Genomic DNA, 15,518 nt, shown 5'->3' on the forward strand with positions numbered 1-15,518 from the left:
AAAGTTGGTACATTTTCTATTTTGCCCCTAAAAGTAGATTCCGTTTTGAAAAGTCAGTAAGTAAAAGTGTAATGATGATGTCTCCATAGAGGATAAATAGAGAAAGTAGAGGTAAAAGTTGATGTGAAAGGTGTAATGATGATATTTTCTTAATAAGTTGAAGTTACGAAGTGATACATTTAAAAAGGGACGGAGGGAGTATATCTTTAAATTGGTAATGAATTTTATATCCAATATGGATCTTGTTTGATAGATCTCAATTAGTTCTATAAGACAATATTTTCAAAATTACATAAAACGCTCTAAATTACAAGATATAATTGATTGAAAAATGACACGAAATCTCAAAAATGACCATTAAATCTGAACGGATGGAGTAATTTTTTCCTTGGTCGTTTTTTAAAGACAAACTATGAAAACACTTCAAATGAAAATTGATCCTAACATAATAAAAGAAGGGGGAAGAAGAAAGAAAGCCGGTAGGAAAGTAGCTTTTGTTCATTTTTTAGGAAGTGCTACAATCAAGTGCAATTTTGTTCACCCTCCTTAAAAGAGCGTGAACATTATCTTCATTCTTATTGGTTGAAATGATGTGGATTTCACCACAAAGTGATGTTATGCTTATCTTGCAATACACTTTTTCGTAAGCATGACATCACTTTGTGGTAGGATCCACACTATTTCAACCAATAAAAAGGAGGGTGCACAAAACTCAACTCGCTACAATCACTCCTCTTTGGATATGTACGGTCAATTCATAACATTTGTATAAAAATGCAAAACATAAGTTGAAATTTTATAAAGTTCGCATAGAAATGTATCACATTTAATTTGGAATTCAAGGTTGATGTTAATTATGAATTTTCATATAAACATTCTTGCACAAATTTATATATAAAAGTCACAAATCAAAAATTGATGGAGTATAATTTTTTTTGATCGGAATTTTTTATTTTTATTTTTAAAAGGGATTACAAAAACTACTAAAAGGATTCCGGTCCCCCGGGCACACCCGCATACACCACCCAAAACTCACATTCAAAGGAAAGCAAAAAGCCAACCAAAATACAACACTCAAAAAAATGAGAACTGCTGGACGAACCAACCAACACCAAAAAATCCAAGACCACCAAGACACCCACCTAAGCTCCAAAAACAAACCACGGAATTAAAAATCCAAGGAGAGGGACTCATTATCACACGGTTTTAATATTCAATTTAAAGGGTACATATATACCTTTTTTTGTGGTAAAAAATGAGAAAATTGTTTTATAAATCCCCAGCGACACTTATAAAACAAAGATCATTATAAAAAACTTGGACAAGCCAAACTAATCGTCTAACAAATACAAAACAAGTAAATCACAAGGGAAAATGACGGCTCAGGACGTGTTTTGATAATTAATATCCGCTAAGGACATACTGAGAACATTTGTTAATGCTGAAAATGTCCTTGGTGGGTATTAATTATCAAAGTACGTCATGGGCCGTCATTTTCCCAAATCACAATGCAATTGATGTCTTTCACCCTAACATAGACATGGCCTCACGCAATATCGACACTTTTAAACTGCCTAACATCTAATTAGGAGTCTCAAACGAGAAAAAATGCAAAATTAAGGACAAAAAACACCAAATACCCAAACGATCAAATGCACTCCACCCAAGTATGAACGCATCAATGAACTCCCAAAAACTACAAATCTGCCAAGCCGCCACGGGTTGTCTCGCCAAAGACATCATGTAGGGATAGAATGCTGAAGAACAAATATCGTTGTGAAGCAATCTCGATTGAGAGAACCCGATCTGTAGACGAAATTCGTCCAAAGACGAAACTAATAACTCTCGTTGAATGAGAGACAAAACACTCACAAATCTGACAACAAGTCGTTGAGAGACGGAAGGAAAAAACAAAGAAAGGGAGTTAGTAGTACCATGGCCTCCCCCTCCCACTGCCGCACACGGGAACATATATACCTTACACACGTAAATATGGGAGGGGTATTGTAGCATTTTCTTTTTCTCTTACAAAATTTCCATTTGCTTCCAAGACTAAGAACCGAACATCTGAATGAATTTTTTACTCTCTGCACAATTCTTTTACAAGTTGTAGCTTAGTGTTTCATTTCACTCAAATTTCAACTCACCTTAAGGTTCCCCATTCATTTTCATTTTTTCTTCTAATTTGAGATTGCATGGGTACTAGTTATACAAAAAAAAAAAGATATATTGGGGGTGAAATAACTTTTTCATGAGCTCCTCACTAGGGTGGAGCCAAGACATGCGGATACTGGGGTCAAAACATCAACTAAGGTAATTCCAAGGGGTTGATGTAGTGGTAAAGATGGGATTGCTATTTCCTAAAATTAAACCGATTTTGAAACTTCTCAAGTGCTATCAACTGTAATATATAGGGCCAATCATGTAGAGATTTGCTCTAATTTTAATTGAGCTTTCTGCTGGTGGATGGTAGAATTGGTTTTCCAGGACTAGTTGAGGTGCGCATAAGCTAGCCTAGTCACCAGAGTTAACTATCCCCCTCAAAAAAAAACCAATTAGGGTCATACATGACAGATTTGAACATCATAGGTGACAATCAATACTTTAGATAGATATTATTAAGATGATAAATAGGGAGTCTAAAAAGAATTAGAGTATGTTTCTTGTACTTTATCCGTATTATCAATAGTTCTTACTCTCTTTTTCTCCAAAATATAAAATTTCATATGACAAATCCAATTTAATTTCACACAAGAATACATGACTTTTCATATTTTATTGGGTCCTATTCCACTACTGACTTCAATAAGCTAAAGAAAATAACAAAAAACGTACTCTTAAGACACTTTTTCATTTTTCAATTTCACTTACCCACACTCCATTATAATTTTCACACATTTTAACAACTTTCTCAACCTTCACAACAACTCAATGGACTGGTTTTAGCATTTTTTGTGTTTATTATGCTTTGTTTCCTGGAAGTAGTAGCCTATATATATACTTGGCCTACTTTAATTTCCGAATTGTGTTACACTAAAGGAAAACGCTTAACCGTACCACATAATAAGGCCACCTAGCAAACCCTGTCACGTAACTATAACACATTTTACAGTTCCACGTACTCTGCAGTGCACATCTTCGTATTCCTGCTCTGCACTATTTTCAAAAAATATTTCATAACTGTTAGAACTTTATGTAATCTATAAAAAAAACATAATATTTCGATAACAAATTTGATAGAACCTCAATTCGTCAATTGCATTGCCCACACACAATTCAGATCAACAGCGCACTATGACATTCTCTAGGTCAATAATTGTGACGTTTCACTCCCACAATTTGACAACCTGGATCTACTGTAGATGTCTTTGCAGCCGCCGCAAAGTTTCAAAAACTCCATTGCCAAATTGATGGGATTCAAGAGCCAAACCAGATCAGGGCCTTTGTGCTTCGTCTTTCAATATATTGAAATATGATCACCCCAAGCGTAGGGTAAATACGTCATTTGAAACATAATAATCCGGAAGACCGGGATCGTACTCAAGGAAATAATTAATACGGCTTGGATGAATTTATAGATGTAAGCAAGATTTTCGGCCTTTAGACAACCAAATTTGTTTTACTTTATGCGGTGGAAATTAAAAGGCTAAATTAAACGGCGAATTAACTAGAATAAAAGGCAGGTTAGGTCTAGGAGATCCTAACACTTACGACTCAAGTCAAATCACTCTTCTCATCCTATTACTTGGTTTGAGATACTCAACTAAAGTCCCAAACCCAGAAGATACATGGTTGGATTACCAAACTAGCTCTAGAATTCATTTGGCAAACACCTCGAGCAACAGAGCTCCAAGCATCATTTGTGGCAAGTAGGCTTGCTCTTGCATACACATGATCAAGGAGGTGAACACCTTAGCAATTTGACAAACAAATCCGAACTACACATCGATTTTCGAAACAAAGATTCAAACTTTATAATGAGAAAAATAATATCAACTCATGCCATGAGGTGCTAATCACCTCATGACCTAACCTTGAAAAACTACTCACTCATATCTAGAGAGATAAAAGTAAGCAAAAATCTAGCTAACATATTGAATCAACAAAACTTAAAATAAACTAGAGATTATGATAGATCGGAAACGTAACTACAACTTTAATGAAGGTGAAAATAGCAAAAACTAAATTACTTAAGGCAGAAAATTAAAGTTTACGTAATGGAAAAATGAAGAACACCTAAAACAATTCAAAAAGTAATCCAAATCCTATTCTAGATCTAGAAATACAATAAAATCTACTTTACTCTACTCTATTCCATTCATTCTATTCTATACCCTACTTGTGACATAATGAAGTTTAAATAGTGGCCCTCATTTTGCGCACATAATATCCCAAAGATGCCCTAGAGATCCGCTGCAACTGTTCCTGATTTTCCAAGGAATTTCGGAGGCAATAAAAATAATAAAATTTCATTGAAGTAACTCCAGAGCGACTGTAGTCTTGATACATATACCAAGCGAGCTCAATCTCTGTCCCTGCTATTCCTCTTGTGTTTGACTGCTCCTTCATTGAATCCTGCACCTTCTGGCAAATTGATTGCCGAAGCAACTGATTTACCAGGATACAGACGTATCCGTGAGTGATAAATCACCCAGTAGAATAATCCAACCAAACTACCCCTCCTACTTTACAGCTAGCAGGTAATAAGATAATATTGAATCGAAGAAATCAAACAGAGATTTTACACATAAACCGGTTTGTTACTATCCATTAACCTAAGTGAAATCTAGGATCTTCTCCACAAGATCCTTTCCTCCCATATCCACTAACTATGACCGTGTCATGGAAAATCCCCCCTTGCTTGTCCTGCACACGGGGTCCTAAATGAATACACCTAAATTATGTACTTAGCATGAATTCATTTAAGACCATAGCAGGGGGCGTGAACTACCCTTTGGAACTTTTCATGACGTACCATACGTTAGGGTCGCCACCATACTTAAGACACTAACTATGACCGTGTCATGGGAAATCCCCCCTTGCTGGCCCTGCAAGGGCATGATTACCCTTTGGAACTTTCCATGGCATACCATACGTTAGAGTCATCACAATAACATCATCGGGCCCCGCAGGTAACCCATTTCAATACGGGGCCCAACAGGTCACTCTCACCATTGCAATGGTCCAAATCGAATTCACAATCACACAACTCCAACACTTTACCATTTTCCCATTAACTAAGTATCGTCTATATGAATTCTATTCGCATACCACCCCATGTCTCTAAGGTCCAATCTAGCACATTGATCAAGAATTAGAGCAATATATAATTAATCAAAATGATAATTGAAACAAATAACAAGAGAGACAAATCATGTAACTTTATATGAACGGGCCGTTGCCCTTAGTCTTGCATGGTCAAGAAGTTAATAAATATGTAAGAAAACTTTTATCTAATTATTAAATATAAAAAATAATAATAATAATTTGGTCAAAAGTTAGTAAGCCTAGGCTTATACAAATTTCATTTAGGAAATAGATAGATTAATAACCATAATAAATACAAAAATAGACCATAATATTAGAATAAGTAGCATTACCCTAAAAGGAGTCCTACGGTCCTACGCAACATGTTCGAGTATCAAAAAGTGGGTCCGGAGGGTCGCGAGATTATTTTAAATAAAGACATTACCGTAAATTACAGAAAGTAATATAATTAGGAAATAAATAATTTAATAAGTAAAATATGTTGAGGTTAACAAAATTTTGTCTAGGGAATATAAAGAGTCTAAAAAAATTATTTGGGCATTAATAACATGTTTTATAAGGTCGCAAAGTAATTTAGATTAGAAACTTTGTAAAGAAATAAAGAAATAGATAAATAACATATATATATATATATATATGAAATTAACAAGATATCATCTTTGAAGTGCAAGAAGTCTAGGAAAAATAGTTTGGGTGTCAAAAACATTGTTCAGAAGGTTGCAAAGATTTTTTGTTTGTAAACTTTGAATGAAAATAATAAAAATTTAATAAATAGATATTAAAATAAAAACTTTGAAGTGTGAGGAGTCTAAGAAAAATAGTCCGAGTGTCAAAAATGGGGTTCGGGAGGTCACAAAACGATTTCGAACCAAAACAGTACCTGCCGCAAGGTCTGGCTGGGTTGACCTTACGGCCCGCAAGGTTGGAGGGCCTGGTTCTTGCGGCGGCCGAACCCGAAGGTTGCGGCCGCAAGGTCCGCGACAGATTTCGTTTACTTCGTCTTTTCATCATTGTTTCGATGCATGAGTTTGTTCGGGGCATGTGGTTAAGCATATAAATACTTAATATACTTAGAAGAGGGGTTGGAATAGATTATAATACATTGAATTGGATCGAATTGGTTCAAAAATGAAACTTGAATTTTGGAGAAGAAGACCTCGATTTCTTTGATCGGGGAACCTTGGGACTAAATTGGATGATGTTTGGGGATGCTTGGGGTTGGTGGAAGTGATTGGGACGATCTATTTGGGTTTCGGTTGGTTATTGAACACAAATTCACTTTTCTCTCTCTAAAACTCCATGGATTGGAGCTTTGATTTCTTTTGTTTTTCTCTTCTTCTCTGGTCGGTGGAGTGTGGGAAGTATCGTGGTGTGCTCATGGGTCAATGGGATGGGGTATTTATAGGTGAATTTTGATGGAGTAGGATATGATCAGAGCCAGCTGATAGCATAGGCAGGAGAAGCATGCGCTTCGGGCCCCCAAAAAATGCTAAAAATGAGGACCCTAAAATTCTAGGACTCCTATATATATGTATGTATATATGGCCCAAAATTTTTTTTGCACTAAACCTCTTTTACACAAAATAAGCCTAATTAAAATTGAGGAACTACAAAATAAGCCTCACGACTCAGAAGGGAAGGGAACCGACGACTGTGGACGGAAAATTCTTGAATACAACATACCTTGAGGCCCCTCTTTTGTAATGGTTTTTTTTTTTTATGAAACTTTGTACAGACCAACTTTTGTATGGAAGATATAATGAGGCCTCATTCAAGAGGTTCACTTCCGGTCTCCAAAACTTATAAGCCGGCCCTGGATATGATCGAATTTAATGGAGTTGGATTCATGGAACTAGGTATAGATGAATTTGGCTCAATTTAGGGTCAGGGAGGAAGTAGGAAATGGATATGAATGAATTGAATTCGGATTCATGCTTGGTGATGAAGAAATTTTTTGGTTTGGGGCAAGAGGGATGAATTTTGTTTCTCTTGGAGAGAAAGTAAATGGGGAAGTAATGCTGGAGAGAGAGTGAGCTGTGGGAGGGAGAGAGACTGCAGGAGAGTGAGGTGAGGGAGGTGGGGTGGTATGTGCATGCATGCAAGTGTGTAGGGAAACAAAAAAAAAAAGAGTATGCATGTTTGTAAAATAAGTAATTGCATGTATTAAGGAAAATAATCCTAATAATATTATAAAAAAAAATTGGGTCAAAAATTCTGGTCCTTACAGTTCATCAGTGAGTTCAAAAACAAAATATGTAATTTGTTAGGACCTGGTTTAAAAGGCACTCAACAACCCAGCCCCCCCCCCCTTTCCACGCTTTGTAGTCAAAGGATCCACCTGCAGATATTGGAGCAACAGTTGCAAAGCACAAGTTGACATCACAGATAATTACCTACGGTTGAAACCCAGAGAGCAGAAATCCTTAAGACCAATTCTATAGGTACACTACAACTTACCTCACAAAAATGTTACTTCCTCTGTTTCAAATTGCTGATCCTTTATGGGAATTCCAACTTACATTGATTTCCAGTAATGCCATTATATTTCAACTTTTGAATGAAATCATTGTTATTGGTAAAGGGATTATTTCAGTATTTTGGAAGATTGAATACATTTTGTTTTGACTTTTCAAAGAGGACTAACAATTTAGAACATCCCAAAATAGCATAAGGGACGCGCAATTTGGAACGAAGGTAGTAACAGAGTAACAACAGTAACAACATTGTACCTCATCAAAGAAAAGTATGCACGGAGAACACGTCCTTGCATGACTGAATATCGTTCTTACTGCCGACTCACTTTCTCCAATGTATTTGTTCAGGAGTTCAGGGCCCTTTGATTGGTAAACAACTTTAAGAACATACGGTTGAATTCATCGGGGGAAAAATATTGGACACTCAAAACAAAGTTAAAAACCTTGATATGTATGAAATTGGCTCTTGCCTCATTAGCAACAGCCTTAGCAATCAATGTCTTGCCACAGCCTGGAGGTCCATACAGTAAAAATCCTATCTCCAAATCTACCCCAAATTCCTGATCATAACAGAAAGATTATCTCCTAAGTTGCAATGTCCAAACCATATAAAGTTTCCTTGTATTATGCTTGTATGCAAAAGACCTGACTAGATAAACAATAAGCAAAGCATTCTTGTAGATGTACGAAGTGCCCGTGTTAGACAATAGACACTTGGATATAGGAATGGGATATGTCTGCAACATGTCTAGTTGGACACTCATGAGTCACTTATCAATAATAACTAGTAACTCGATTCCGCTTATCCAAACTTTTCTTTTGTATGTGCAATGCTTTATGGTTCGGTGGTTCCAGTGAACAACATTTTATCGAAGAAACCAAGTATACTAACTAAAATGGACAACTCTTAATGTACAACTCTGTCCTCGTGCCCTTAGTCATGGAGCTTAGTGTGGGCAGCGTGCCTGGAAAATAGGGGCGGATCGATGAGCGCGCTTTTTTGGCAGACGAGCGCTCAATTTAGAGTCGCCACTTGGGTTTGAAGGTCCGACACCCAAGGAACCGAACTTGAAACGCTTGCTGTGCTGTTTGATTTTTGAAAAAAAGGTGAAGGCACCGGTCCGTCATAACCATATCTGGGTTCGGGAGCCAGGTTATGAGAGAAGAAGGGTTTTAAGGCACCCCTCTCGCCCAATCTGGAGATCGGTCTCTACTTAGGCATTTGCGAAAACATTTGCGATTCTGTTTGATTAATAAATTCTTTAGTCAATTAGGGCTGGGAAACAGTTTGATGGGGATTAAAACTGTAACAATTCGCAGGATGTGATAGATAGCATTGATGAATAGTTAGTATAGGATGAGAACAGACTACTGTGGAAGTTTAAACAAACTGGGAAGCCCCTGTTTTGGAGTGACGTACGCAGGTGGAAACCAGCATGCACTGAACAAGTCACCGCATGCTGTTCACGCTTGTGCGCGCAACTCCAAGACACGCGCGCACCAGTGAGCTCAAACCCATAGCTCTTATTCTCAAACCCTCTGGGCTCTGGAAGGACCAGTGCACACCCAGGACAAACCAAGTAGTTATAAGCAGTTGATAGGCAGTTCTAAGCAGTTTAACGGCTGAAAATGCCCTACAAATTAACAAAACACCCCATAAATAGTGTGGAAAAAAAATAATGGCCTAAAGCCAAGCTACCCGTGCAAGGCCACTCACTGGTCAGAAGCAGACTATCGCGTGACTATGGCACTCCGTTTCGCGATGGTGCGCTCTGGCTCGCGATGGTGCGCTCTGGCGCGCGATGGTCTGAGCCTTTTAACCAGTGTGTGGTTTACACATTTCTGGGTTTTGAAACATATTCAGAAAGGTCCCAGTGGTACTTCATAACATTAGAAATGCAAATTAAACTACAGCTAACAATTCTAACAAAGGAAATCAGTAAATTGGTTGTTAACATACTTAACAGTGATCTATATGTAAATAAATACACGAAAATAGCAAGACACCAATCCCCACGAGGACCATCGCGCGCAGACTGGAACAGTCGCGCGCGTGAGTGGCTCTATCGCGCGCTGGTTCTTACCACAACGGTTTTTGAAACCTTGCCAGCTTTAGGACTAGGACTGGTATTGATTACCAGCCTTGGCCCTGCCAGCCCCCCTAAGGGATCAGAATAGAAAACAGAACAAAGGTAAGCTAGACCTTTGGTTTTTGAGTTTGAAAGGTGTTTGAGCTTGTAAAATGAGTGTATGAAAATGGCTAGAGTGATGAAGTATCAAGTGTGTTAGGGTTTGTGTGGCATTGTACTTGATTTTTGGTAACCCTTTGAAAGAGCAACAATGGGGGTATAAATAGGGAAAGGGAGATGAATCTGGTTGGTGCCAGGAGAGGAGCTCAGCCAGTCCACGAGGCTGGCGGAGGTTGCATTGGTGGCCAAGTTTCCTCCTCAAGAAAAGTTGGTGGCAGGTTGGATCGTCGCGCGATGGAGTCAGCCTGTCGCGCGATGGTGGGCGCGCGATGGTCAACGGTCAAACTTTGACTATTGACCACCACCTGGCAGTTTGACCGTCGCGCGAAAGTCTGGGAGCAACGCGCGTTAGTAAGGTTTTTGGCCTTTTGAAGTGGCTTAGGATCAGGTTAGTTTCAAGGGTTTTGCAAATATTCAAAGCTCAAACACTTATCATTCCCGGGGTGTTCTTGATCCGTTTCATCATTGAGGAATTAAAAATAGTAAGTAAACTAATCTGGAAGTCCAGATTGGAGTGTCACATTTAGATGAATGAATGGGCTGTGCAAGAATTTTTTTAGTTACAAGACTCTATACACATTTTGTACAAACTTGACTTACTTTGTAATGCATTCAGATGTAATAATTACCTCATAATCCTCAGGATATTTATTATGGTTTGTTAAGGTTTTCACAAGCTTCATCGTTCCTGATAGCAATTAAATCCACGGTGACATCTATAGGCTTCTTCCTAGAAAGAGCTTTCCAGATTAGCCCTCGCTAATCTGAACTAGGCAGAGGAACATATAGGAGTTTTCCAAACCTTCCGGGACGTAAGACAGCACGGTCCATCACCTCAGGTCTGTTAAATATATTGGTAAGATCGGAGATTAATAAGTTGGCGGACGAAGATGGCAAATAGCGCCCACCATAGGAAACTTTAAGAGAGAGAACTGAGATCACCTATTTGTAACGCCAATGACAAACACCTCGTCGCTGATTTGCACCATCTAGCTCAATCAGTAACTGCAAGAACAAGAAACGAACTAATTTTCACTTTATACCAGTGACTTAATGAAAACCCCATTAGAAGATAAAAAATCTCCTACACCCCTCTTGTTTATTTTTTGTTTTATGCAATCTCCTATAAATCTCCTTTGCCATTTTTTTTGTGTGGCTTTTTGTCAGTATTTTGTAAAAGTAAACAACTCTCTTTACAAGGATAAAGGTGCATGACCCATGTATGGTATCATTAGTAGTTGGCATATAAAAACATTCAGTTCAAGGTATATAAATATGCTTAAAAACACGTTTCTTTAAGATACACATACTACTGCTTTTTCAAATTGCTTCGGCGCACTCCACTTGGGACTGCACCAAGCAAAACGATTCCACTATTTCCTGAAGCAAGACCAAACTATAATGCCCAGAGAATTGAATAAATTAAACCAACTATGAAACAAATAGGAGATCGATTATTTACCCAGAATTAAAAGAAGTAGATTGATTTGTTTGGTTCTTTGGTTGCAACAATTGTCCAGAATTCTTAAAAGAGATAAAAAGTAGCATGCAACTGTTCATCAGTGAGTTCAGAAACTGAATATGTAATTTGTTAGGACCTGGTTCAAAAGGCGCTCAACAACCCAGCCCCCCTCCTTTCCACGCTTTGTAGTCAAAGCAGCCACCTACAGATATTGGAGCACAAGTTAACATCACGGATAATTACCTACGGTTGAAACCCAGTGAGCAAAATTCTTAAGACCAATTCTATAGGTGCACTACAACTTACCTCACAAAAATGTTACTCCCTCTGTTCTAAATTGCTGATCCTTTATGGGAATTCCAACTTACATTGATTTTCAATAATGCCCTTATATTTCAACTTTTGAATGAAATCATTGTTATTGGTAAAGGGATTATTTTAGTATTTTGGAAGATTGATGATAAACACCCGATAATGCAATGTAGGGTGCGCTAGTTATCTAGTTTTAGTTAATTTTATCGTTTAATTAGTTGTTTTTAATTGCCTTTGCTCGTAAGGTATTTGAGTTCCGTGTTGTAGGAAAAACCATTTAATTCAGGAGTTTTAAAGACCAAAGCTTGTCAAGACACGCAAGGTTCAAAAGTGACCAAGAATGGAATCATCGGAATCCAAGCCAAAGCGTTCAAGGACCCGAAGGTAACTCGTTGGCTCGAGAAGGACAAGTCAAAGATCAAGATCAAGGGCTGGGCTTAAGCCAATCTGTATCGATACTATGCAAAAGTTTCAATCGGTACCGAGATCATCATGCGATTGCCCCTAATTGCTTCGGTATTGGTACCACTTATTTTTGCCTATCGGTACCGAGCTCTTATCTCAGCCACTTAAGGCCTTTGCTATCGGTACCAAGGACTTCAGGGGGATCTTTTGAGCACATTTTGGGATATTCTGTGTGCGTACCTTGGAGAATATAAAAGGCATGATGCCACATTGTACAAACAACTTTTTGCATAATTTAGATCTAGCCTAGATTTACTTGCTTTTTGAATTGTTCTTAATTGTTCTTTATTTTCCAGTACTTTAAATTTAATTTTCTGCTTTAGTTAACTAGTTTTTGCTATTATAGTCTTCATTAAAGTTGTAACCGCTACTCTGATCAATCGTTTAATTTAATTTTCTTCTAGCGTTGTTATTTCAATTATGCTAAGTAGATTTTTGCTTGCTCTTATCTTCATTGATATGTGTGAGTAGTTTTCCAAGGTTAAGTCATGGAGTGATTAGCACCTCATGGCTCGAGTAAAATTGTATTTTTCACCATAAAGTTTAAACCTTTGGTTCGAAAATTGATGTGGGGTTCGGGTTTATTTGTCAAATTGCTAAGGTGTTAACCTCCTTGATCATGTGTATGTAAGAGCATTGCCTACTTATCACACATGATGCTTAGAGCTCTGTCGCTCGAGGTGTTTGCTAAATAAATTCGAGAGCTAGCTTGATAATCGAACCATTCTATCTTCCGGATTAAGAACCTTAGTTGAGTATCTTAAACCGCGTAATTGGGTGAGAAATGTATCTTTATTCGAGTCATGAGTGTTAGTAATTCTTAGACCTAACCTACTTTTTATCTAGTTTATTCGCTTTTAATTTAGCCGTTTTACTTTCCACCGCAGATGTAAAATAAAGTTGGCTGCCTAAAAGCCGAAAACCTTGCTTACTTCTACAAATCCATCAAAGCTGTACTAATTATTCCCGTGAGTACGATCCCGGTTTTTTGGATTATTATGCTTCAAATGACGTATTAAGCCCTACGCTTGGGGCATTATTCCTTATATCGGAGCGAACGAAGCAATTGAATACATTTTGTTTTGACTTTTCAAAGAGGACTAACAATTTAGAACATTCCAAAATAGCATAAGGGACGTACAATTTGGAACGGAGGTAGTAACAGAGTAACAACAGTAACAGCAATGTACCTCTTCAAAGAAAAGTATGCACGGAGAACACATCCTTGCACGACTGAATATTGTCCTTATTGCCGACTCACTTTCTCCAATGTATTTGTTCAGGAGTTCAGGGCCCTTTGATTGGTAAACAACTTTAAGAACATACGCGGTTGAAATCATCAGGGGAAAAAATATTGGACACTCAAAACAAAGTTACAAATCTTGATATGTATGAAATTGGCTCATGCCTCATTAGCAACAGCCTTAGCAATCAATGTCTTGCCACAGCCTGGAGGTCCATACAGCAAAAATCCTATCTCCAAATCTACCCCAAATTCCTGATCATAACAGAAAGAACATTTCCTAAGTTGCAATGTCCAAACCATATAAAGTTTCCTTGTATTATGCTTGTATGCAAAAGACCTAACTAGATAAACAATAAGCAAAGCATTCTTGTAGATGTACGAAGTGCCCGTGTTAGACAATAGACACTTGGGTATAGGAATAAGATATGTCTGCAACATGTCGTGCAATGCTTTATGGTTCGGTTGTTCCAGTGAACAACATTTTATCGAAGAAACCAAGTATACTAACTAGAATGGACAACTCTTAATGTACAACTCTGTCCTCGAGCCCTTAGCCATGGAGCTTAGATGAATGAATGGGTTGTGCAAGAAAATAATATAGTTACAAGACTCTATACACATTTTGTACAAACTTGACTTACTTCGTAATGCATTCAGATGTAATAATTACCTCATAATCCTCAGGATATTTTATGCGCCTAACTATATAAGGGTAAAACTCCTGCCTTTTTAGCAAATGAAGCCCTCCAACATCTTCCCATTTTACACTTGGAATGGCAGAAAACCCTTCTATTCTTGAGGAAGGTTGAACCAATTTAACTGCTTCCTGCAGATAAGTTAGTTTTGATGATCAGCACCACCATATCTCAGTAAATAAAGGAAAAACAGTTTTAATCGAGACTCTTGAAAAGACAATAATTTTCGTAAAGGCAACAGAATCAGCAGTCAAACCCGGATTTCAGATATAAAGTCGTTGCAAACTTAGTCATCATTAAACCATTATAAATGCATAAACCAAAACCATTACAAAAGCATCACGCAATTCGGCCTGTCCAGCTACATGCACATTCAGATTGAGGAGTTGAACCATGGAAGTAGACAAAGGAACTTCAAAATCATTGAACGTAAGAAGTGGCAAACAACTAGGTTGTTCAACCATCAGGAAAAATTGAAGATGCTAAGTGCAAAGGATGATTTTCGACAAACAATTGAGTCAAAGTACTTCTCCAAAGGTACATAGGCTTTCATCTCCAGATACCTCAAAATCAGCCATAGTGATGCTTAGACTTTCAATCTCTTCAGGCAGCCATGGATTCCTCCACCAGTCTTCAGTATGATCCCCACCCTGAGGTTCTCTGTATAGCTCAGACTTTCTTCTGTCGATGATTCTCTTCAAAGCAAGGTTGCCAGCTTTATCAGCTAGAGCTGACAAGTCAGCTCCAACGAACCCTGGTGTGAACCTGGCTATCTTCATAAGATCAAAAGTACCCTCAAGGAAATTCCGACGTACCAAAAAAAGAAAAGAAAAGAAGCACCCTCAAATAAATATGGGAGCCTTAATCAACTATTTTTCTAATTTATTGATCCATCTCAATATTTAGTTTTCCTTTCCTGCCAAGATAATTTAGACAAAACTTTTATATATTACATATCATTCCTAATTTTCTATGATTATAAATTTATTATACACAAAAAGCAAATAGAATCACCAGATCAGTCAACTTCAATAGCCCAATTCCTAAATTTCTATACATGAAACCAATTTCAGTATTTTATTTTCTTAGTTTAAGACTTGAGGCAATTATCGGAATTCTACAATTAGTTGGTTGATTTTATTGTGTTTTAGTCATTTGAATGGAATTGATTTTAATATAAGTTTTCTTTTCATTTATCTTCGTAATTTTAAATATTTTTTTGAAGACGATAGCTTAGTTTAAGGCAAACTGTGGTTTCAAACCGAAATCGAACCGTATTTTAATAGTTTGGATTGATTTGGTTTTATGCCGGGTTGGTTTGGTTCCCCAAATTCGTAATCCGTAGGA

General features: G+C 37.5%; 1 protein-coding gene across 1 annotated transcript; it reads right to left on the reverse strand.

Moving 5' to 3' along the window:
• Window positions 1-10,473: 10,473 nt before the first annotated feature.
• LOC131327390 (cell division control protein 48 homolog C-like) lies at window positions 10,474-14,965 on the reverse strand. The gene is made up of 6 exons (XM_058360527.1): window positions 14,735-14,965; window positions 14,147-14,302; window positions 13,421-13,728; window positions 11,590-11,655; window positions 10,934-10,996; window positions 10,474-10,832 (listed from the first exon to the last, which is right to left on the reverse strand). The coding sequence occupies exons 1-3, from the start codon at window positions 14,948-14,950 to the stop codon at window positions 13,633-13,635; spliced, it is 468 nt and encodes a 155-aa protein (XP_058216510.1). The 5' UTR covers window positions 14,951-14,965; the 3' UTR covers window positions 10,474-10,832; window positions 10,934-10,996; window positions 11,590-11,655; window positions 13,421-13,632.
• Between the last annotated feature and the right edge of the window lie 553 nt (window positions 14,966-15,518).

The sequence above is a fragment of the Rhododendron vialii genome, chromosome 5a (genome assembly GCF_030253575.1).
Source record: "Rhododendron vialii isolate Sample 1 chromosome 5a, ASM3025357v1".
Lineage (NCBI taxonomy): Eukaryota > Viridiplantae > Streptophyta > Magnoliopsida > Ericales > Ericaceae > Rhododendron > Rhododendron vialii.

Bases quoted from the DNA above. Each gene is read 5' to 3' on its own strand.
- LOC131327390 (XM_058360527.1), bottom strand. From the start codon at position 14,950: ATGAAGATAGCCAGGTTCACACCAGGGTTCGTTGGAGCTGACTTGTCA. The intron at 14,303-14,734 runs GTATCTGGAGAT...ACTTATCTGCAG, and splicing joins TCACTATGGCTGATTTTGAG to GAAGCAGTTAAATTGGTTCA. The intron at 13,729-14,146 runs GTAATTATTACA...TGTTATGATCAG, and splicing joins AATATCCTGAGGATTATGAG to GAATTTGGGGTAGATTTGGA.